Raw genomic sequence first — 26,476 nt, forward strand, 5'->3', positions numbered from 1 at the left:
TCTGGAGTCAAAAGACCAACCCCAGTTTATCGTTGCGCTCATCATGTAAACATTGTGCTTTCCCCCCCCCCCCACGCTTGTTTTTCCAAATAAAAATAATTTTTCTTCTTTCACATTTTGAACACATGGATCCACGTCCCCGCCCCCTTAACTAAGTGTATTTTGAAGCTTATTCGTTAGACTAATGCACATGTAGCCCACTCTTCAGACAGAACCCAAACAGCACTTTATTTTTAGCATACAGTGTTCATTTCACAGGAGAAGAGGAGTACAATATAGCCTGTAATGTTGAATGAGACAGGAGGAACAGAAAGAATGGAAGACAGAAAACAGAGACGAAGAGTGGGAGCTAGGGAGCGGACTGCACCTCCTCCGCTCTAATATGACGGTCGGGCTCCACTGCCTCCTCCTCCGCCGTCTCTCTCCCTCTCAGGCTCGCAGCCACATCTCCTCATTACCGCTCCGCGTCTTCTCCTCCTTCCTCGTCATCTTCCTTCATTGTTTCATCCGCCTTTTTCTTTTGACTCCACATCGTCGACATGTTGCCCACGTGAAGTCCGCCAACTTGCACAGTCTGTGGATGCCAAGTGAAAACAACAACAGGCAAATGCTCGAACGAGGAACAAGCAGAAGAAGAAAAAGCTTAGAAAACACGCACTTTGCATCCTTCGTTGAGTGCCTTGGCTTGAACGGAGCCTTGAACAAGCATGGATCTCTCATTTATGGCTGCGCAGGTGAGACGCTTTTCCTTCAAACTGCTGCTAGATTATTATTTTTTTTTTTGCCTTGTCCGAACTTTACATTAAATGCATTTCGTCCACCAATTTCATGGGTGTGGCTGGTCAACAAGTTTGTCTTAACATGTGTCAAAATGAACAACATCCTATCTGATTCTCACTGTGCTGAGTAAAAAAACCCGCTTCCATTAACACTGATAACAAGCAACGAGCTATGTTGTTGTGTGATACTATTTTTTTTTTTTATAGTATTTAATTATTGCTTACAGGTTGCCACCTTCCCCTCAAAGTTTATTAGGTTTTAGTGTAATACGTCACGCGTGTCTCAGCCATGGTAAACCTTTTTGTGCTTTTGTGTTTCAACCAACAGTGAGCGATGTATTATTCAGACTTTAGAAACACGCATTTCATAGTATTACTCATTTTTAGTACCGTCATTGATGTAATTTTATCATCTGCAGTCAACGTCCACCTGCTTAAATAGGCCAAATCATATTTAGTCATTTATGCAAAGTAGATATTGCAATACTTTGCATAATAATGCACAAGCTCAACTAATTTTTTCTTCATGGAGAGCGTGTGCATCTGAATTTGGACGTGGGAGCTGATGTGGTAGTTCCATCTACTTAGTCATTTTCCAGGCAGCTACTTCTCAGGGCTTCTTAACATTATTGTTATTATATTTTTGTTTCTACTTAGGGCTGTTTCACTGTCCTAATGCGCCTAAATGTTTTTAAGTTAAGGGTCTCTACATAGAAATGCACTGGAGCATGGACCCATCTGAGAATACATTGTTTTCCACTTTGACCTGGATGGAAATAGACTTGGGGTAATCATCATTAAAGACATGAATTCTTGCCGGTCACAAAAGTGTAGATGGTCGTTGTTTCTGCCTAGCACAAGGCCCAAAGTAGAACACAGTAAATGATCAACTTACAAGTAAGATTTAGAGCTTAAGTTATTCACCTTGTAACAAATTGTGCAAATAACTGACAGTTAGAACAAAAAGGAGCTAGAAATTGAGCCTTTGCATTTTCTACTCTGCCTAATCTAAGACAGAACTATCAAAAACTGAACTTCAGCATGGGGGGTGAAGTCAAAGCAACAGTAGAATCCTATTAGGTCACAGCTCCTCTCATTTTCCCTTCTTTTTAATGTTTAAATATACCTGTCAGAAGTTTGTGAGTGCTTCTCTATGAGCTGCATAGAAACTTAGAGTACCACAAACAACCAGTGTTGGAACAGATAGCGACAGCGGTGGTCTCTGGCATGTGAAAAAAAAAGGGCTATTTCAGAGGTTGCTAAGTTTCAGTTGGTCAAAAGTGGCTTGTAGAGGCCAATATGATTGATTTAGCTTTAGGAACAGCTTTTGAAATAAAAATTAGGTTGCAATTTGTTGTGTATCATTACTACTGATGGAGAGAGGTGTTTGTCTTTTATTAATGTTTTTGATTACGAGTAGTTAAATTTAGAAACACATCTGTTATACTTGTGGAGACAGCCTTGTCTGAAACTTAGTGCCCTAAAATCTCCTGCATTAACCTAACAATTCACCCAATATAGGCAACTACTGCTCAGCAATGATAGGCAAAACTTGGCAGGTTACATACTTGCCTTCCTTGGAAAATAAATAATCAACTTGCAGCAGACAAGTAAATGTGATCCAAAAAACAAGAGGCGATTAAGAAGTAGGCGTTCTGTAAGATGTGTATAAAAGATGTGAATAAAGAAATACCTGTGATTGCCTGCATTACACAATTCATGAATCCCCATGATAGAGTGGGCTGCAACGGCAGGATGGTCCTGTCGTTAACGCTCTTTTACAGTTATTATGTGGGAATTGAAACCTGAAAAATGATTTCTCGCCATCACTGCAAAGTATCTCAGCTGAAGATTTTTTTTCCTCAAGACTTTTCCTTGACTTTAATTTATCTGTTAATGCCATCAAGTGCGTTCCTGACTTTTACTCAGCTCTCTCTCTCTCTCTCTCTCTCTCTGCAATGGAAACAAGTAGAGGGGAGTTCAGGATACTTTTTCCTATTAGAGAGGATGCGAACTGTGTGCAGATTTTCTGAAAAATATAACTTTCTCTTAAAAATGTGGATATATTTTTGTAATTTAGATTCACATACAACTTTTTGAGCGTCACACGTCCTTGCTTAATGAATGGTCTTGCACAGGTGGACAATAATGGTTTCATGTCACTGTCCCTCCGCAGGTTAAGACCAGGTTAAAACCTCTAAATGTAGGTTGAATTCATCAGTCTGTAACATTTATCTCCGACATTTAATAAAGGTAGATGGATTCCTCTGCAGGGTTTAAAATGATATCATTCTTCCTACACTTACTCCACTACTTTCATCCATGAGTCAAAGTTCAGTGGTTTTCACAGGAAATTGAAAGATTTTTTTTAAGGCTTGACTTCAGCTTTTTAGCATATCATACAAACGCCTAAAAGAGAATGACAATATTTAAGCAATTACAAATTTGATATGTGATGTGTCAGTTATTTAATGGTTATAGACGAGTTTACAAGAATGACTAGCCAAATGTGCTATGATAATCAGTCATTATAATAGATATAATACGATTCAACTTTAATACCTGCCAACTGCACAAAAGCTCGTTACACTGCATATTCAAGGGACCGATGTGTCTTTGTGGCACATTACCATCCTGTTCAAAAGGTTGGGAGGCAGTAGGAGGGGTCATAGTTCATGCATTTCTGAGCCTGCAGTGGAAGTAGTCATGCTGTCAAAACCATTCTGGTTTTCCAATTTAGCTTTTTTCACCTGTCTTCACAAACATGTGGAGATTAGAAATGGCAAATGAAAGAGAGGTAAAATTATTTCTGGTGTCTAGAGTGACAACTTCGTAATGGGGACTGAGAGAAGCCAGGCAAATGTCCCCGGTGTTTTGGAGATTGACTTCACAATAGATGATTTTTGCCCATCCACTGCAAGTGTAGCTCTCCTGCCTGCAAATTATTGGACCTTCGCCATCACTTTTCTCTAAAGATGATGGAAACTGCCATAACTGTCTCCCAAAGACAGGGAAGATTTTTAAAGAGCACTAACTAAGAGAAGCTGATGACCAATTTTCTCCATGTAGACGATGAAGAATGTGTTTCTTAGAGCATGTGTTGGCCATTGCTACTGTTGTATATTTGAGCAGAGCACATTAGATGCTGGGAGTGGTACACATCTTTTTCTGTAAACACAATTTCCCAAAGAAACTAAATAGTTTGTTCAGCAATAAACAATCCTGCAAGGTGAGACCATGCGTCATGTGTACCATTACACAGAATGTCAATTTAGACTAGTTGCATAATTTACCATTGTTTGGTTTCATTTATCACCATTATTTTTGTTTAAATGACCTATATATCACAGAAACATGCTCAATAGCTCTTGGCAGTACAGTGTGTTTGGTGAATGATTTGCATTTGGCTGTAATGCCTCACTGGTTCAAAATCGTCTTTTTCACGTTTTTGGTGTTAGTTCTGAGTCTCCGCGCTGTGGGGAGTACACACGAAGTGTCAGCAAGTGTCAGAACCTCTGTTTCAAGTACTCCCCTTTTTTGAATATCCCCCAGAATAAGTGCCAATCTGTTTTTGTGAAAAAGTGATGTCACTTTTTCAGCAATCGCCCCCCCCCAAATCCACAGCCACCCCCTTTAAGACACGCCCCTTCGGCGAGAAACAGGAACTGGTGTGCCTTCCAAGGCTGTGAAAGCGGACTACGACCCCGGAAAGCAATGTTCGCGATCAATAGCTTTTATTTATTTTTAACAGCATCCCCAGTACATACAACCGCCGACTTTTCCTTTGCGCTGCGCATTTCACGGAGGACAGTTTCACAAACCTTGCATGATTCCGAGCAGGCTTCTGTCGGAATTTTGCTCAGTACAGGGTCAGTGCCGACAGGGACAGACACAGACTGCAGCGAGCTGTGCGCTCCGCTGAGAAGGTGATCGGCTGCAGCCTCCCATCTATCCATGACCTGCACGTCTCCAGGACTATGGGGCGAGCAGGTCGGATCACAGCTGACCCTTCTCTATTTGCACCACTCCCCTCGGGCAGGAGGCTTCGGTCCATTCGGACCAGAACCTCCCGTCATAAAAACAGTTTTTTTCCCCTTGCAGTTGGACTTATGAACACTTCATAATCACCTCATAACCTGCCCCAGTCACTTTACCATCATTAAAATTGCACTAATGAAGCTGCACTGTTGTTGCTCTGTAAATTGGATACTGTGTATTGTTGTACACACCTTGTACATTTTATATTCATATATTTTTATTCTTTATTTTTTATTATTATATCCTATGTTACATGTTTGCACCTTACACCGCAGCAAATTCCTAGTTAGTGAACACTGTTCACTAACAATGGCAATAAAACGAATTCTGATTGTGATGAGCTTTCTTTTCAGTCAGTGTATTACTCTATAGCTCTGTTTTCAGTGAAAGCAAGGGCAGCCAATCAAGCAACGGCAACCGAATAGCGCCAACACCTACCTGCATTTCATAATGAGGTTGCCAGATAAGCTCTGAAACGACTCCAATAAGAGCAAAGGACGCATTCTAAACCCAGCATAGTAACATAGCTGTTTCAGAGAGCCTTTTAGGGAGGTTCTGAGCCATTACAGACCCAACCAATTTTTTGGGGGCTACATATCACATCACAGAACAAGGATTAATGCCCCATTCAACCATTCTCTATCACCTTTAAGCACTGCAAAAACTGGGTTGATAGGTGACAATCACGATAAAGCTTTTGAATACTAAGCTGAGTGCAATTAGGGGATTTATTCTTTATCTTTACAATTAAACATAATCCTCAGGGGTCGGAGACACTTTTGTATGTTTTTGGTTTGCTTTGTCCTCTTGTGTAACACTGCCTGGACTATTACTATATGTATGCTGTAGTGATGAGTGGATAGATAGTTATTTGGCCAGAAAAACAAAAGAGGAAATAAAGCAAAACTGAATCGCACCAAACTGGATCGTGTTCACCCGGTATATCTCAGTGGAACAGCACAGTAGCTGTAGGGCAAGAAAAACAAAAACAAAATAAGTCTGCAGTGTGCAGTGCTCTCTAGATATCGGCTGACATAATTTGATGTTGAACATGACATCCCTGATTTCATTGTCTTTCACATCACTTCTTTTCCCACCCAAATTTTTTCAGACAATTTACTTCCTCACACACAATTTACTTTTCTTTTCACACCAGCTGATGTGAGGAAAAATGACGCTGTGAACTACTTTGAACCTCGTGAAGGCTGGGATTGTCAGAATATTTAGGTGGCAGATGTTAAGGCATGAATAAATGAGCCAGTGTGTTACTAAATTAATCTTGAGGTGAACCTTGATGTGTTTTTCACAGGCTACAGTACCCTTCGTTCATTTCTGGGCATTTTGCCAGTCTGAGGCTTGCTTCAGATGACAGATTTGGCACACAGCGTGCATGGTAACCAACCGGCTTTGGCCTTTTTTCTCATTTTTGCCTTGATATACTTGCATCTTAAGTGACATTTGATCTCATGTTTAAGGAAAGGATGAACACCATTGAATGTGGTTATTTCCCTTACTTAAACTGATTTATTGTCTAACGGTTTAGGCCAGGTTGATAATTGAGAAGCATTACTGAGTCTGTTTGTATATTCTCACATTATGGGTTTTGTGTTTTCATGACAGGCCATCAGAATCTCTCATTACTCTTTCACTTATTCAATGTGGCAGTGAGTCATTCTGCCGGACACGGTGGTCCATCTCTTCTTGTCGACACACACGAGTGAAAGGATAAGGATGGAGGGAGTGGTTGACAGCTCAAACAGAGCAAATGTATTTCTTAGCTACCGCTGCCCTCCACTCCCCCGACCAGGATAAGGTAGATCTGACCAGGTTACTTTAGTTTACTGTGATACCAAATTACATCACAGAGCAGCAAGGGCTTTAAATTCAAGTGCAAGCTGAGTAGATGAAATAAAGTTTGAGAGACATGCTTAAGGCACAGCTTGAAGATTTGTTTGTGTACCACTGCCCTTTGATACGAAGCCAGATTATAAGTTGAAATTTTCACAAGTTATATTATTTTCCCATTAAACACACCTTTGCAAATAGTGGCCACAATGAGACTTAAATTACAGCCATTTTTGTCTACAGTTGCAGTAAAAAAAAATTGAGTTACATAATCATGTTATCTCACTGAGAATTCTTTATGCCCCGACTGTCCCTTTTAGAAATATCCTCCTCCCTATAATGGAAGCTTATTTGGACAAAGTAATAATGGCACACCAGCCTTTTCATCTCAAGGAGTTCATATCGCCCCCTGGTCTGCTTCTCTGCAAATGGTTTTCAGCAAAAGCTGTTGTCTTCTTGATAGTGGGGATTTGCTCGATTCTCGTCGTCTCAGACATTCGTGGTCCTTCGGTGTTTTAAAAGGTTGAAAAATATTACTCAGCTTAAACAAATACATCAGCTCTGTATTTAAAGGGGAGAAAAGTTGATGAAAAGCAGGTGATTCTGTCTTTTTTAAGCTTTAGTTTGAATTTTGATTTAGAAGAAAAGCTGTTTCACAATATAAACATTTTTCTATGTTCCATGCTTCACTTACTTTACAAGTTTAGATGTGCATTATATCGCTTCATGTGAATATTCTGTTTTACTTGAATAAGTAATCAGAATAAATCAGCAAGTATGATTTCATTACTTTACAGCCAACAGGAGCACTGAGGAACATTTATGTGCAGTGAGAGGGCAGAGAGCAACATGAAGAAGTTGCTAATAAGGAAAACCTACAGAAAGCCTAAAAGATGCCACACTGCTTGACACATCTCCATTCATAGATCATTTTCACTGCCGGGTTGAAGGAGAGGTCAGGCTCTTAACTACAGAGCCACTTCATAGCTACTCTCACTTAATGGATTTGTGCCATGATGAAAGGACAGAGAATACACAAGAGGCAAGAATAAACGCATTGTGTTAAATTTTCTTTGAGGGGCAAGTTTGAGTTATCCTTACGTCATCTTTTTCATTATCAAATCACAAAACTTACCGTGGAAACAGTAGATAGAAGGGCGTCACTTTTGAATGACCATCTTTATGTTCACTAATTTTCTGCTTTAGTGAGAAATCTTTATGCTCTCAATGGAAACAGCCAACTGGCTAACAGTGTATTGCAGGTCTCAAACAGCTCACTCTTCAAGTTAAGGAACAAGAGATCAATTGATTAGTAGGCTACCATGTGGTCAATAATTTTGTTAAATAATTTTGACATGTCAGGATTGTTATGAAAGTTGATCTGAATCCAGTTTTGTGATTTATCACATGTCACAAGATATTGTGGTTAAACATAGTTTGGCAAGCCAGCATTCTTCAAAGGGCAGGGGAATTTCATATGACTTTTGTGTGTAAGTGGGGCTACAAATGACATAATTCTCTTGCGCTCCCTCCGGTTTTGGAGCAAACTCAAATAAGATGGCATATTTCTTCTAAACCACTCTCACTTCATGCATTTAAGTATAGTGCCAAGAAACCTGGAGCTCATACAGAAACAGAGCATCTTATAAATCATTTGATCATCACTGTGATGGACTGGCAACTCACAGGAAGAATCCTGCCTCTTGCTGTGATGGGCTCCAGCCCCTATGACCCTGAAGAGTATTGAAGTGGTGTGGAAAATGAATGAAGGAATTAATTTGATGAATTTGATTCCGATGGACTGGTTGTACCCTGCCTCTCACCCAATGACAGCTGGGATAGGCTCCAGCCCCACCATGACCCTAAATTGGATTAAGCGGGTAGAGAAAATGGAAAGATTTGGATGGAATTTGATTCCACCAAATGGGATAGGGGCTTGTTTATAATTTTGCTACACCAAACCTCTTTTAAATTGATTTTTTTTATTCAGTGGAGCACTGAGGATACCAATAGTTTTTCATAAGTAATTGGTATCCATTCTTGCTTGATACAAGATTTCAGCGTCCGTGTTTTGTGTTGTCTGATTCTACACCTCATAACTCACCTTTCATTTCCAATAGGAGACAGATCTGGACCACAGACAGGCCAGTGAAGCACACTCGCTCTCTCTCTTTTTATGAGTATATGCTGCAGTTGTGTAGAATGAGGTTTTGCTTTGTCCCACTGAAATAAAATGTACCCCCCTGGGAAAAGACGTTGTCTTGACGGTAGTGTATGTCTCTGCCTAAATTCCAATATATGCCACTGCATCAGCAGCGCTTTTACACAATCCATGAGCATTGATTCACCCCCATATGATTACAATGTCACAACATCCTGAATGGCCTTTCTAATCTGTTCTCATCAGTTTTTTTTTAAATAAGTTCCTTGTAGACTCAGCTGACAACTTTCTTTCTGTCCGTCTGAGATGAGCTTTTGCCCAGAAAACTTGACGTTTCTATGTGTTCATATATGACTCTCTTTAAGTAATACAGTTCCAGGTTACATTTTTGGATGTAATTGAGTGAAAAAAATGCTCCAAGGTAGTCCAGAGCCCATGTGGATACATTAATCAAGATGGCAGATGGTTTTTCATGTATTGTGACCTGAGTGCTTTAATATCTCAAACAAACCAACCAACAGTGATTTCGGTCCTTGGCCTTGGAACACTGAGATTTTCCCTGATTCGATTAATTTTTTCACTCTATTATGCACTGTAGATGCGGAACCTTTTGACAATTTTCTGACTGACTTTGGCACTAAGTGGAGATGCATGACCTGTCAGTTCTTGGAAAGCTTTTGGTCCTTTTCTACTGAATCCTGAAGCCGTCACCTGTCACCAGTTAATACATTGATTATATAATCTTCCAGAGCAGTGTTACTTGTAAATTCTAGAACCTTTCCTCTCGCCAAACTTTTTTTGTCTTTATTGCTGGCATCAAGTTTGAAATTTTATTTTGTAAAATCAATGAAAATGATCAGTGATCGCTGGCAGCCTGTCCAGGGTGTACCCTGCCTCTCGCCCGATGACTGCTGGGATAGGCTCCTCGACCCGACCGACAGATTCAGCGGGTATAGAAAATGGATGGATGGATGGATGATCAGTGATCATCAACTGAAAATCATTTCCTTGGACTTGTGTCTTTCAAATGAGCAGTCAAACAAAATAGCAAGTTACAGATTTGAGTTTTAATTGCATTTCAGGAAAAATAGGTTTGCGATATCAAACGTGTCCATTTTTAGTGGCATTGTCCATGTGGAAAACCGAAAAAAATTAAAGAACTTTGTTGACAAAAGGGCTAGCAGGTGACTAACCGCTGTGTTAAAACTGGAAACGGATTCCACTTCTATCCCTTTACAAGATTTGGGGAGGTTAAGAGCATTCTGTTTACCAATCACATAGTCTAGTTGCTCAAAGGGTTTGCTTTTGTAATATAAGAGCAAAACATCTTGAATCCAATCTTTGGCCTGTTTGTGCAGATATGCAAGCAGGTCTGCTTGGCAAGGAGCCTGCAAAGGTAATATAAGAGTCAAACAGTTCAGTCGGGAAGTTACTTATCATTCTCATAACAGTAACTTTTACCAGGAATGATATTACCCAAGCCCTATGTCTTGCATTGATCATTAACTGTTAAGGATGGTATCTTATAGCAAAGAACTTGTGTATTGTGTACTAGTGTGATATTGTGTTTCCACAACTCGGACAGTAGCAGTCTTTTCAACCAGCTGATAACACATGCTTCTACACTGGTTCAAAGCTACAGCTATAGAAAGACTTAGCATTTCAGAAATTTTTGCACAATCTTCAGTGGTTAATCCGACACCATTATCTCTAATGTGCTTATGGGCCAAGTGACTCTGGATTATTTACAGGTATAATAACAGTGGCCAAAAGGAGATGGAGCTTGGTGAACTGCCAGAAACTGAAAGGAGAGAATACAAAACCCTCTTTTCTGCAACAGTCCAGACTTTCCCACAGTCTCTGTTTTTTCTTATTTTACTGCATGTTCGGACTGTAGACACAGATATCTCCCCTATGTGTTGTATATGAGTGACTACATATTGAAAGAAGTCCCGGGGAGAAAGAAAGGGAGACCCGATGGACCGTGACAGCCAAATATGAAGTAATAACATTTTTCCCTGATAGACCTAACCCACTAACTGCATGTTGCTTCCTATATAACTGTGTCTTGGATATTCTGCAGGTATGAATTATGTATTCTAACATGAATAATCTATTCAACTCCCTTTGAGAGATAATTTCTAAGCAGCATCATGACATTTTCTAGAATTTCATTGTATTCTCAGAAGCAAGCTTCTAACTGATGTTCCTGTATTCATTCAGCTCATCAAAATTTACACCATGGGTGGTTGGTCTGCTGTGGTGAAAGTTGGTGAGATTGTGAATGGCAGCAGATGATTACACACTATCAATGAGAAAGCTGAGATGAATTATGATTGCAGTTAAACGTCACCATGGCTGCTGTAATTTATTGGGATCATTATGCATTTTGGAATCATTAGCATGCTAAACACTATTTTAGTGATTGTGCAGTGAGTCTTCAACGCAGCTACTTTACTTTGCCATTAGATTTCAGATGAACTGTCATCTCCTTTACTAATTTACTCTGGAGAGTTCAAAAAGTGAGTGAAATTATTCAATTCATTTGCCTTTCTCAAAATTTTTGGTTTCATCAACTGAAGTCAGTTTTGACCTTAAGGGAACTTTAAAGCCCACTTGAGTTTAAACTGTGCCTCTGTAATGATCCCAGCAGGAAAACCTGTTGTTTTATTTGATTTGATTTACCAGGTCTTACTCTTTGAACGTAACCTTGGGTTTGATCAAAGAAAGCTGCCCTGAAGCAAATGACAGTGTACAGACAGGTCTTTCTTTCCCTATTTTCCTCTTACTCACCTCTTGTTTAATTTGCAAAGGAACCGAGGCTGTGCAACACATTATGTACCTACACTGCCCAAAAAGTACTGAAGGAAAGTGTGTCTTTAGCTTCCAAGGCCACTTTTAGGGTTTTATTGACATTCTCATTTGTAGCTCAGCTCGAGAAAGATCTGCCAAAACTGTATTTCATCATATGAGTTTATAATATATAAGATATTCTTGCTATTTGTGCTATTTCCCCGCTAATGTTTGTTTTAAAGGGTAAATTACATCCCCTCTTATGTGTTGCTGCTGTTTTCTGCAACCAGCTGCTTGATACTTTATGCCAACAGTTTTATAGCTTTTTTTTTTTTTTTTTTCTAAATCTAAATTACTGGCCAATTCTTTGCAGCTTTTATGATATTTCATATAAAACAAATTTGACTGTGACCTTCTCATTTTCGGTGCATGCAAATTTAATGCCCGGGTGATGAATCACGCATTTACAGCGCAGTCAGTTGTATTACATATGGAAAGCATTAGGAATGCTTGCTGTTATGCATGAGTGGCGGAGAAGTACACTAACTTTGATTTTTTTTTTCTTTCCATATTGAATTTTTTATGACGTCCACACAGAGTTGTGAATCAATTCACAGCTTGAGCTCCAAGCTTCTCTTTGCAGATGTTGTGATAAGTTTGAGCCACATATCATAAATATTGTATTTACCTCAGCTTGCACCAGTCTGAGGAAAGGATCTACCCCTGAGCTTTACTAGAGGAGATTCTACCTAATAATCCTTTATTACCACTTTTCTAGTATCTTGATCTAGCCAGACTGAGTGAACCCAAATAAGAATTGAGGTTGTCCGTTTTGTAAAATGTTGTGCTACACAATCTGCTGTGTAGTCAGCTTGTTGCATATCCATTTGGACTAATAACTAATAGCTTGTTTGTAAGTATTACATAGCCTCTGCACCACCAGTGTCTGGGATTACCATTTAGCCACACTGGTATAACAAAAAAAAAACATTCAGACACTTGTAAAATTTTGACCCAGTGATATTGTGGTTTCAACTGATTACATTCACACCTGGGTCCTCTGCGCTTTTACATGAGGCTCAGAGCAAGTGCACAAACAGCAATGTGTGTCCTGATGAAAGTCCTATGATATACATCCATCTCAGAGCATGCCACACAAAGCTATTCACAACAATGACAAATTAACACAGGCTAAGAACAAAAATGAAAAAAAGAAAATGAAAAATAAAAATAAAAGTGAGGCCTACAAGTACATGTGTGTGTTTTTGAGTTTGTAAATGTGTTTGCGGTGCAATTATTCACACGTGATTTGACGGTTGTCTACATGTTTTGCTTCATTTTCTATAAACTAAAAATGACTTTGCTTGGTGTCTCGTACTTAAAACACATGGTAGAAATTATGCTCAAGGAGGCAATGCTGTGGTTACCGTACAATTCCTGAAACAACTACTGTAACTAGGCCAACATGACACACGCGTGACATATTCATGACACCAACCCACTCCCCCGTCTCTACAGGGAAAATACATACAGCAGCCACTCAAAAATGCTGATGCCAACCCGGAGTGGTGCCTAACATCGTATACTGCAACACCTTTTATGTGCTTTTATGCTCACGTTTGCCCACTGGAAAAACAATGTCCTTCATTGTTCTAATACTTCTTAGCAATGCAAATTGTGTAAATGGTTTTAAAGTCACATATTTTCACATGTGGATGGATGGATGGATGGATGGATGGATGGATGGATATGCATAGAAAATGGATGGATGGCATTTCATGAGTAATGGTAACTTTTTTTTAAAAAGAAAAAAAAACAATGCAAGCAAAGTAAAATATTAGTCATCAACATTTTCCAAATTCATGATGAGAAAATTTAAAATTCTTAAAATACCCCTAGTGAAACCTTTAAAACAGCTACAGTACTGAGGTATTATTTTACTTTTAAAAATGTCTAGTGCATGGCATATTTTTTAAAACTACTTAGATATGGAGTTTGTTTCCATGTGAAGGTTTTGTGGGAAAGGAGCAGAAACCTTTCCTGTGTGGAATCAACCAGGTTCTGGGATAACGGTTATCTGTCTCATGTGTTGACTAGTTATCAGCTAAAGATACTTCAAATAAAAAACACAAAGAAACACTGCAGCTTGATATCGCGTTAGTCAAGTGTATCGAGTCAACAATTTCCAGGCTTGTTCAGCTATTTTTTACAGTTTAAACACAATCATGCTATATTATTAAGATGTCATGTAGTGTCATTCCTCCCTATAGGGTGATTCATGTGATCCCTTGGGTGCCATTTACTGAGGGACACCACTGTAATGAGGCAAATGTATCCTAACGTGTTTTCAAATTGAAAAGTTAAAAAACCATATACAGTATCAATATGGTATACAGTGTCAAATACAACAGATGAAAAAAAGAGTTGAAATCAAGACTGTTACTGTAAGTACTTAAATGAGCTAAATGAGCTGTTATAGTAGACTTATATCTTACTTGCTGCTTTACGTGATGTTTCTCTTTAATTTGAGGGATTGTGTTGTTCAAATCCTTTACAAGATTGATCACAGTTTGGAGGAAATTCTTGCAAGTTTTTGTTGGTCTAACAGTTCTGTTCATTAATTCCTCTCATATTTATTTAGCTGCTTATTTCTTTCTGTGCACTGCTGTTTTTACCATTAATTTGGTTAATCTCTTGATGTGATTTTGTTCCGCAGTAAAAAGGATCATTAATATGAAAGCAGACTATCTGGAGGTCCATTTTACATGACTTCTATTTGTCATTTAAGATGTGATTTTAAACCACAAGGATCCATTACCAAAAACTGATGAAGATTCATATGATCTTTCATTTAGAGCTTGACTGTAAATGCTTCAGTGTTGATTGAAATTGTGTATATGATGAGACGTGGCACACAAATACATACTCTAAAGCTCCAAAGTTGTAGCATTTTTGATTCTGCAACTATGTTCAGCAGGTTTCATGCATATCAATGGATTTTTGTCCATCCATCCATCCATTTTCTATACCAGCTTAATCCATCGGTCGGGTCGCGGGGGGGCTGGGGCCTATCCCAGCAGTCAGCGGGCGAGAGGCAGGGTACACCCTGGACAGGTTGCCAGTCCATCACAGATGGATTTTTGTATCAAAATGATTCAAACAGTGACTTAAATTCGTGTGTAACCTTTAATTCTAGCCCAAAGAGTTGGTCTGCTTTGCCAGGAAAAGCATTTTTTCCTCTACTTTTTGTAATTAGAGGATTTTGGGGTAATACAGCTTAGCATATTTCTCAACCTCATCCATTGCTATACACAGAAGAGAGCAACAACAAGAGGTGATGAGAAGGCACGGTTATGGAAGCTGGGATGCACGAGGAGGAAGCAAGTAGAGAAGTCGTGTTTTCTTAGCAGCGTTGCTGGAAATAGCACAGTGATTTGACATATGTCGGGACACTGCCGTGAATCTGGAAAGGCTACAGTTCTTCACTAAATTGGAACACTCCTGTTGCATTACTATATGAGGAGGTGGGGTCTTGTTATGGTTTTTATAAAACAATACTAAAATTTAAGTTGATCTATAACACGTAAGATTCAAAAACAAACAAAAATGGCACCATAGAAGTCTGTTTTTTGATTCAACTGTTGCATTGGATTGCCTCAAATGGTAGAGGGCAGCCTTGTCTCATAAAACAGAGTATGAGTGACATGCCGAATCATGATGCATGATATTACTGCATTACACTGTACCTTTTCAGTTGCAGCTTTGCATCACACCCTCTCAAGCAATGCTTTTCATTTTAACTCTAATCTTACCATTTTCACGTGTCATTTAATGCTATGAAATGACCCAGATAATGTAATGTGGGTAGAAATAACACAAAAATGTTTACCTTTGGTGGTGTGCTATTTTTATCAATCACATCATACAGGTGGAAGTAATGAAATGACAGGTGAGTGAAAAGCTCAAAACTGTAATAACTAGTCATGAGTGAGGGCTAAAGATAGTTAGTTAGTCAGATACTTAGTTTAATGAGGCATGAGATAGTTATTGAGGTGTAACAGCCCAACAGATATCACGGCAAGTTATCAAGGTACTTTTGGTAATGCACTAATGAGTAATTGTCCTCCTATTGACATGAAGAACAAATTTAGACAAATGTTTCTACAAAGTCTAAAGACTGTTGGTTGCTTTCGATGGTCTTCCCTTGCTGTTGCGACAACTCTGCCTCCTTTGTTACATTTCAGTCACTAAAGCCATATTTACACACAGTCGTGAGCCTGGAAATACCTGTGGCTGTCGCTCCGGAGTTTGGTTGTCCAACTGATGAGATAATGCGAGAATCTAACAGTAAATCGTTTACAGAGGTTGGTAGGAGTCACTTTCTGGCACCTTTTTCTGCTGACTGGTGCAATGGTTTCAACTTGCTTGTTGCACGTGTGGACAGGTATAAAGACAGGACCTTGGATGATGATAGTGAACCTCATCCAACATTCTCAACATGCTGCAAGCAAAATACAGAAATTCTCACAGTGTACTTTTCTCATCTTGTAGTGTCTCATGTGTGTTCTAAACAGATGCTCCCTACAGACTCAGTTTCCTGCTATGAGAGTGCATCTCCAACAGAAAATCACCCGCAATGAAGTGCATGTGTGCACAGCAACTGTGAAAAACTGGAAAAAGTCACAAACTCCAATATTTTGGAAAATATGCTGTTAAGTTTGAACAAATGGCTTTCTAGTGTACACAATTATATGTTTCCCTTTACAAACTAAAAAACCTGCTTAGGATTAGTTTACAACTGCGAAATGATAATAAAAGCTTTTTCACAGCCTCTCAGATTTAACAGGGAAGATAGTTAATTGTGTGTCCCAATGCGATTTACATTCTGTGACAGCAACAGACGGGCTGTTAGACAACAGAAGAAGGGACCAGGGCAAAAATAATTGGAAGGGCACTATTATATAGAACATAGCGAAGAGATGACAGGAATTTAAACATGTAAACATGTGTGCAATTTATTTCTGACAGCAGGCGTGGGGGTTCACAAGGGGTCTGCATACAAGCATTGCAGAGGTTTGACACACAATTTACACACAACAATTGTCTTCTGGAAAACTAGCTGCTTTTTTTTCATTAAGAAAAAAAAGACAAAAAATAGTTGAAACATTAGATCTCCAGTGGTTTTTCCATGCATGCCAGTTAATATTATTAAAATGAAGTTAGAGGAAGGTTGCTGTACAAGTTTACCCACAGCAAGAACACACATGGTATGTTTACAAAGGGTTTTGTGCCAGCAGTTATGTGTGCATGTTAGGCTGGGTTTGTTAGTCATCAAACAAAACAAAATAAATGTATTGATTTTAGAATATAAACTTATTCAAACATTTGTATTGACTGAACAGTCTCAAACAGAAGCAGAATGCTTTTATATACTCAGCCTCCACTTTAATCAAATGCAGCTTCCCACTGACACTAATGATAACGCTTACTGACATGCATCCTGCATGTTGTCTTATTGTTATCTTGCAAGTTGAGATGGTATTGTCATTAATATTTATCATTTTAAACTTGAATATTGTTATATTGTGCCATGGGAAGAAAATAGATCACCTTCACTGTGCAATACGGAATTTAATGAGACAGGTCATTCAGGGGAGAGCAGCAAAGATGTAAACAAATTATCCAGAGTTTAATGAAGATGCACATCTTACTGGTGAATATTCATTGGTGATATGACTCCGGTAGCATATATATCATATATCATATGATATATATATATATGTATGTATATATATATATATATATATATATATATATATATATAAATATATATTAGGGCTGGGCGAGTTAACTCGTTATTGTCGCGTTAACTCGTTCATTATTTAACGCCGGGTACGGAACTTTTACTCGGCCATTTTCATTTTAAAGTTCTTCCAAACGGTGGAGTCAACAGAACCAAAGTCATCTGTAAACACTGCCAAGTTGAATTGTCTTATCACCGTAGTAGTGGTACCCTAAAATATCACTTAAAGGCAAAACACACAATTGATACCAGCGAGTCAATCAACGAAACAGACAGCGGAGCGAGGCTTCTACATAAAAATGCTGATGTTAAAAGTGTGTTTGCACAACAAATGTTATGGCACTGTCATTTATATGGCAGTACATTTAAAATAAAACAAAATGCTAAAAGCTATACACTTCTTTTGAATTCATTTTTGGATTTTGGGAAAAAAAAGCGATTAATTGCGATTAATCAGGGAAATTTCCAATAATTCGATTAAAAATTTTAATCGTTGCCCACCCCTAATATATATATGATATATATGATTATATATATGAAAAGGCTAACAGAAACTAACAGAGATTGATACATTGAGAAGATATGATACTGAATATAATTCAGAAAGCAGAGAGTAACAAGACATGATATTTCCCTTGAGGAGATTACTTTCACTCTATGGGAGATGAGGAGTGACTACTGTTCTGAAGTCACTGAAGCCTTGGGGAGCCAGGAGAAGATTCAAGACCAAAAATGACAAGGTCAGAGCAGTGAGAGCTGCTGTTAGGAGAAAAGTGTTGATCTGAGATCAAAGTCTGGCATCCAGGACTGAAGAGTGTCTTGCAGAAGTTGTGCACGCACACCTCTCAGCCCTTTTTTTGGTTTGGTTTTTGCAATAAAAAAAAAATAACAATAAAGGATTTGAAGAGGTTGGATTTAAGGTGACATTCAATGCTGTTGCAGCCTTTGTGTTTTATGTGTCTAATTTTGAAATATAGCAAATACCTATTCTTAGCTTTGTATTAACATAAAGGCGGACTTGAATGTAATTGGAAACTTCAGACATTCTCCCTTTCATTTTGCTAGTCCTCTCAAAATCGTCTTAAAGGTGTCATAAAGCGCTGTTGCAGAATTTCTCTATTTTTATGTTTAAATGTAACACTGGATCCTCGAGAGTGAACCACCTCTTTGTGGTGGAACTTATTTTGTGTGAGTATGGGTGTTAGAGATGCACACATACCTACAAAGATGGGAGTTGTGTGGAGTTTCGTTTGCATGGAACAATACTGATACTGATCGAAATTAGAAAAACAACTTGTATTTCATATTTTAAATTAGACAGTAGTATGTATATATATAATATATATATTATATATATAATATATATATTATATATATAAGGAAATGTCTTGCTCGAGAGCTAAAATTAGAGCTTTCCACTTCCACATTGGAGGACCATTGGAAGAAATAACACAACAGCACTGTAGTAGAAATAATTATCATGAATCATAGAGCATTAGAAGCCCTGAGGAACAGCTGCTTGTCATCTCGTGGATAGCAGCAAAAAGGTTTCTTCATGTACAACATTACCATCTCCTTTGCAGATCAGGGTTTGAATCATATCAGGGTCTATTCTGTCTTTCTTCTTGTTCTGTATATGAGTGTTGCCACCTCGTTGCCCCTTAACTCGAGCCAAGTCTTACATGAGTGGACATTGAATTAAGGGCTTCCATCTCTATTCCTGAAGTTTCTCTGTACTGCACAGTGAGTAAGCAGGTATGGTTGGAACCAGGGGTTGCTGCAGCAATGGATATATTTAGTTCATGGTATTTCGATCATCTCAGCTTTCTTATACACTCACCCACACATACGCTTACACTAACACACACGAACTAATCAGACAGTTTACTTTCCTCTGAGGTCTGATCATTGCCATGATCAAAGATGTGACTAAATATGATTACAAGTCAAGATATGACTACATAGCTCTTTGCGTTCAAGTACAAGATTAAATGATTGGATACTGTTTTTCAGTTTTAACCAGTAATTAAACCAGTAACAGTATTGTTACCATCACTTTCTCCTTGTTTTCTTCTCTATTGCGATTCTAAGAATTTATTTCAGTAAAAACTTTGTTCCTGGAATTAGATTGTAGTCCTATTTTTTATTAGTGTGACATTAAAGTGCAATACATTGAAGTTCTTTATAATAGACCAGCAGTCTAGCAACACTTTATATTAATACTGCCACAGTTTAAATCAATGTTAGTCTTGCATAGCGAGATGTAACTCCACAATGCTGTGTCAGCAGCAGAATTCGGTCTGGCAGGCCACCTTGGCATTCTGGTATTGGGTTAAAAACATGTTTAGTTCATTGTATATCTTTAGACCAATTACAGTTGCGGGGTTGTGAAAAATTTAGTACGCAACAATGATGCTTCTGCAAAATAGTTGTGGAATAGGTGGACACACATCCAAGAAAGTCCTTTTTTAGACGGTAAATCTTTTAAAAATACTTTTTCTTTTTCGTTAAAACAGTTTGGTGAAACAGATTTCCCTTAATGCAAGATCAAAATCTTCAGCAATCTTATTGTAACTACCTAAAGTTCAGTTCTGGGCTCCACAGTAACCAGATGTGTAATCATGTCTGCACGAAAAAGGGCCAGAAGAAAACCGCACCACATAGGTGGAAACAATAAAAAACAAATTGATGAAAGTATGTGTTCACCAGAAGGCAAAACCTGGCCGAGCACTTTGGAGGCACTGAAATTGGTCAAGCAGATGGCGAAGTGGTGAAATGAGGTAAGATTGTTGAAACTGAATGTGAGTGCCACCTGCATTTAACCCAGAGGTGCGATTTATGTTAGAGCTAGAAAGATCTAGCCTGTCTTTTAACTGTGAAAGATGAAAATCAACTCAAATTTCCTTTCATCACAGCTGTATCACCATCACATGTTAACCTCAGAGATAGAGTTCATGACATCATCTTTAGTCCTAGAAATATCAAACGACATTGAAGGATTACAGAAAAGAGCATAGCTACGTTATTAAATGTATTCTAAAGCCATGCATTTACCACTATGTATGCTTTTTGTTTTCATACAGTTTTTGTGTGGAGTCAATGCAGCAAATGCATCAGCAATGCATCTTTGTCTACTCCTGTTACCTCATCTTGCACAACTCCCAGAATGTACATTAGCTGCTTTCGGACTGTAGGAACCTTTGGCAGTTCTAATAATCTTTTAATCTGCGGGGCCGTTTTCTCCCGTGTTCGGACATACAGGAACTCGGGGCTATCTCCCTTAGTTCCTATAACTATTTAGCTCCTTCTCCGAGGTCGGGTCTTTTCATGGTTCTATAGAACGATCTGACGGAGGTGTGTGGTGGTCGGTAGCTACGCCCCATGTCATGCTGTCACGGCTGAAATGTTTCCTCATAGGACACGGACACAACCTGCGGGTGTTTAATAAGTTAAACTTACACGTTGTCTCCTTTGTCTGCAGCACTCTGCTCTCCTTTCTTCCTTCATGAAATGAAAAAGTATCTCCTGACTCTCTCTGTGAGCTCTTCCAGCCTCCATGTTAGACGCCTGATGTGATTGTCCATGATTAATATCACCATCATGCAGACCATGAACACGGTGGCCTCCCCGCTCTCCATATTAGCTTCTTTGTTGTGTTTTTCTTCTCTCCTTATTTTTACCGGGTTTTGCTTTGTTTCGTTTTGTTGTTGAATGTGGCGCTAAACGGCTAACGGCTAACACGTCACGCAGACGGCTGCGCGCGGCGCATCAGTCCCTATCAGGTCCCGACTCATGTGCGAATGCAGACTGAAACCGTTCCGCTGGGGAAGGACAGTTATCAGAACGAAATTCGAGTAGGACAGTTCTGATAACTGCGTTCTTAGAACGGTATGTCCGAAAGCGGCTATAGAGTGGCAATAAAATTAGATTCTGAAGTTAACAGTGAGTTCATTTCTGTGATCCTAATGAAGTGTCAAGAGAGTATTTTATTTAACCTTTATAGCCTAATCTTAAATAGCACATATAATTTACCTCCATGTGTCACTGCCCTGAATAAAACCTCTTCTAAACAGAAATTTGAACAATGAATAACGCCTTTAGTGCAACAAATTAAATGCGGTAACGCAGGCGTGGGGAAAATACATTCATCATTATCCTTCAGGAAAGGAAACAGAAATAGCGCCATGTTTTCAAGAAAGTAAGCCACTTCATGTGTAAGGTAAGGATTATCATTGATCTGTAGATCTAAGTGTTCTGCAACAATAATGATAAATACATCCATAATAGAACTGCTTTTGTGTACTTTTAAAGCTTGAAGAGTCACTCAGCACAACCATTTGGTGATAAAAAATAGAGAGGATTTTCAAAGCTTTCAGAATTATGCCAGTGGTCGACTGTCTTTGATGTGAGCTCTTTAATTCTTTGCGAGTGTTTTTTTTTTTTAAATATATATTTAGAAAATCAAATCCTGATTTGTCCCAGATGTTTCCAGCCTAATTTTATCCCTATCCTCTGTTTGTGCTACATGTCCGATGCTTCTGAGAGTTGTCATTTTAAGCTTTTAGTTTATTCTTTGAATTCCTGTGTGAGCTGAGTCTTTGCTGCACAGGGAGTCACAGATGAAAGCACTCCACACTCATGATAAGATGTCAGGAGTGAGACACTGACAAAGTAAAGCATTTAGACATGCCCAGATGTATACAGTCTCCACTTCTTTTTCTGTTTGTCACTCTTCTTCATCTCTTAAGATAATTTTCCCTGTGATCATCTGGCACTGCTTTTCAGTCTCTTTTTTTTAGATTCATGTCAAATCTGCTCACTGAAAGCATTTCAGAGTCGGTGTGTAAGAATACCAGAGAACATAACTTTCTCCTCCCCACATAATGTTTTAAAGACTTTTTTAAGCTTTTATTTGTTTATTTATGTTATATTGTACTGCTATGAGTGCCAATAATATGAAAAAAACCTATCATTTCAAGACCAGGTGCACTGAATAGAGAAAACGCAAAGGTGATATATTGGTCTTTCATAATATCAGAGAAGTATCATAAACTTTCTTCTGTCCTGTCAAATTTCCATTGAGCTGACAGATTGATAGGGGTGTCAAGCGAATATCACTTGGGCTACACTTGTTCTATTGAGTTATAAGATTTATTTAAAAATGCTGCTGAACCGCTGAGACGGAGAGAAAAATCAATGAAAGCAGAGCTGTAAATCTGACTTGTTGGAACCAGGCTTGGAACCAAAGGCTTCAGCATCACTGAGCTGGTGAACAAGACTCCTTCAAATTCTCACGATTTATGACATGACTTGTTCAGTGTGCTACCATCTGTTATGGGACAGGCCAAATCTATTGTTTTCTCAAGATGGCTGCAATATAGTATGTATGTGTGTGTGTGTGTATATATATATATATATATATATATATATATATATAAAAAAAGTGGCATCACTTTTCTTTAACCTACTGCATTAGAGATTAACCCTCTGATCTTTTTCAATACTCTAACTTATTTACTTCCTAATATCTTTAATGTGATCTTAAGTTGTCAAAGCCTGTTGGAAAACTGACTTAATGTCTCACTGTCTTTCTGTGCGTTTGAAGAGGCACTTAATCATACTCCATACAGATATACTCCAAAAATTATGCACTTTGTATTCTTCTCACAATCCTATAAAGCTTTGAGTCACATTTTATAAATGTTAATTTACAGTTTTGCTACGTGTGTCAGTGAGGAGGGTGAAAAAAACACACTATTAGTTTCTAGATAGTATTTTTTACGTTACATTAATCTAGCAATGAAGTGTATCATTGGCTCAGGTGAAGCACTGAGGATAAGCTTTTCTTGGTACCAGCTGTTTGCAATATGCTTTGCAATGATTGGCTCATTCACAGCTGTGTTGCTGATAACAACCCCTCGCTAAAACCTGTCAACTATCACTTTCCTTGTCGCTTTCTTTCCCTGGCAGTCACTAAGTGGTATTTAAGTTCTTAATGCTCATTAATGTGGATTAGTTCGCTCAGATTGTTTGTCTCTGCTCAGATTAATCCATCAAACAGCAGAGCTGGCTCTGCACAATCTCATTCCCATCGTCTCTGGCTGAACTTCAAGTTCAATTTGACATTTTAACCTAATGTCGTGATGCACACCTTTGGCGGAAGGATCAAGATGGAGGCACCGGGTGCCAGTGAGCCTTTCAGAACTAGTCACAGCTGTGTGCTATCCCACCACATTTACTTGACTGACAAAAGCTCTGATTTGACAGGATTATCATTAAGCCTGATGTGTGTGGTTGCATATGTACATGGCTTCTCAGTGACTCGAATCATTGCTGCAGACAGTGTTTAAATTCAGCCTGAATGCCAAAGAGACATACTTGTGACTCAGCTTTATTGAAATGCCAGGGAACTCAGGTGCAGTTATTAAAGGACTCACCCTGTACAATTAGGTACAAACTAAGGTTTCACTAACATTACACACGGATCTTACATCTGTCTGTACATACGATATTCTGCACCGATGGAGCAATTTGAGCAATTACTCAGTATTTTAGTTTGATGGAAATCGTATCATAATCGTCAACAGTTCACATTAAAATCATTCCTTCACAAAAAATGGCAAAGCTCTGCAGCAGTTGTTAATAGACTTTTTTGATGCTACTCAAGTCCCTACACTAAAAAGTCCGGACAGTATAAGTTGATGTTGTTATATGCAGCGGTGCCTGGAGGACTTGAGAGTAGTGTCTTGACAAACGTATGATAGATGAAATGGATGAAAAATTGACAATCAAAATGCGATATCATTACATGTGCTGCAAGATATATTGTGAAAATAACACATCAAGCAAAAACAGAACTGTTGTTAAAAGAGCTGAAATAGCTGTGGTTGTTGATGTGTGTTTTCATAGATTGATCGTGCAGTTTCAAGCACAAAGTCCATTCTTAACACAGTAGGGATCCAGTTCTGTGTGGTGTGTCTTCTAAAGTACAAGCAGAAGTTCTTTCTTTACAAGGACAAAATAATCAACTGAGATTTTAGACTGGCGCCACTGAAAGTGAGTGCAGAAAACCATCTTGTTTTTTTCCAATTTTTGCTTGAAAGCTTTTGCGGTTACTTATATGTTTTGATTTCCCCACAATCCAGACATGCACGTTCGTGTGGGCTTTACTTATTTGTGCCAAACCATATCGCTTGAGCGCTTACTGGTGACGACATCCCACAGGAGGCAATTACAATCCATTCTATTTAACAATTACTGTGATCATTCGTGTATGTTAGCGCAGATCGCGGAACAGCTGGGATGAATAAATCAAAGGAGAGGAAGGCAGGTGGGATTGTACATTTTCACTGTGTCGCCTGCTGTAGATCTGTGGTTTGGTGTGTGTCGTGTTGCACAGGTGTAGACATGGGAGAGTTTTGTGCAGTTATTGGAGTGAAGTCATTTTCCATCTGTCCTTCTTGTACTGTTTACCTTGATGATTTCACTCATCGTTTAACACATCAGCTCCATGCTCAGATTTTGTGAAGTGGTTGTTAACGTAAATCTAAAAAAATATCATTTTTAAAGAGCAGGGTCATCCAAATAATTAAACAAAACACATTTGTGATTTTTTTGTTCTTGTCTTAAAAAAGAAAAATCTTATTTATGCATTTAGTGTTTAATCTCTACTCCCATTCACCATGCCCTCCCCTGGTTGACTGGAGATAACTTTTAGATCCTTTTATGCTGCCTCAAGGACAGAATATTACATTCTATTACTTTTTTTTTTTTTTTTTTGCAATACAGTAATCCAGACCCCACTTTCTATGCGTAAACACTTTGCACTCTGTTGATGGCTCACTGAGTTTGCTCTCTTTGTGTCGCAGGCAGAGGTGGGCCAGGAGGTAGAGCCTCACCTGAATCAACTTCCCCTGATTTCCATTTAAGTTTGCTAAAAATCCAAGCTGTTCCTTTGCAAATTAAGGCTGTTGGTCTAAGGATTACGCAAAGTACTTATGTTTATGTACAGTAGTTGTGTTTATTTGTGCTTGAGATAAAGCCATTTACAGAATTCGTTCATTTTGAACTGATCAGATAGCAGCTGGATATTGATTTAAAAAAAGATGTAGCTGAACTGTCATTGTTGAAACTAAAGTGTTGGCAGCATGTCCTGCTGGCATACTGGTTGTGTTTGTCTGCCTTTCAGGTGCTGATCAGTAACAAGGTGCACCTGGCTGGTGAAGAGGCTATTTAGGTCTGCCTGCCCCGACGCCAGCGCTCTCCTTGGCTTCCACCATGGCGGCTTATTTGCTGTTTTCTTTCCTGTTTCTTACTTTTGCCATGCACAAACAACACGCATCCCTCATGGACAATTGCAGCCGTACATTTACACACACCACTGATACTGACACTTGTACTTCATTCTTTCCCAATATTTTGATTTAATAAAATACGTTTTACAGTATTAACTTTTAATCAGTGGGTGCTCATCTCCCTTTTTGTTGCGGCTCAGAAATAAATAGATAAATGAATAACAAAAAAAATAGACAAGAGATAAATAGTGTACATGTTGCTAAGTGTAACTATCAGTCGGTATTCATATATTGCATGAGATCGGGAAATGAAGCATCATGAAAGCAAAATTAAATTCATTTGGATTTTTTTTTTTATTACTCCTCAAACTGAAAATTGTCTGAATATTCTCATTTCATTGATCACATTTGGATTATTTCATAATTATAAGATTACTGAACAGAGGTAAATTGAATGGGAAAAAAACAATAATATTCTAACTTTTCCAGCTTTGTTTATTGTATTTGTAATTAAGCTGTGCCATTGATCGTAGGGAGAGTCTACAGCCAGCCACGGGAAAATTAAGCTGCAATATTTATTAGATACATGGCATATTCACTTTTAATAAAACATGAATGATTATAATGTTATAATTTTTTGGTCTAAAAAGTGTTTACAACGGGAAATGCCCGCAAACATTTAGAATTATTGGATGATGTTTACATATTGTAGTTCAGTGCCAAAGTGTGTCAGTGTCAGCCCGAGATATTATATTTTGATTAT

At 38.5% G+C, this 26,476-nt stretch overlaps 1 protein-coding gene across 1 annotated transcript in view; it reads left to right on the forward strand.

Moving 5' to 3' along the window:
- The first annotated feature begins 227 nt into the window (after positions 1-227).
- Positions 228-26,476, forward strand: part of LOC142366036 (uncharacterized protein C14orf132) — a 33,351-nt gene continuing 7,102 nt past the window's right edge. The window contains exon 1 of the mRNA XM_075447806.1: positions 228-734. Within this exon, the coding sequence (XP_075303921.1) occupies positions 708-734 (27 nt within the window). The 5' untranslated portion in view covers positions 228-707. The remainder of the gene's footprint in view (positions 735-26,476) is intronic.

The sequence above is a fragment of the Odontesthes bonariensis genome, chromosome 17 (assembly GCF_027942865.1).
Source record: "Odontesthes bonariensis isolate fOdoBon6 chromosome 17, fOdoBon6.hap1, whole genome shotgun sequence".
Classification (NCBI taxonomy): domain Eukaryota; kingdom Metazoa; phylum Chordata; class Actinopteri; order Atheriniformes; family Atherinopsidae; genus Odontesthes; species Odontesthes bonariensis.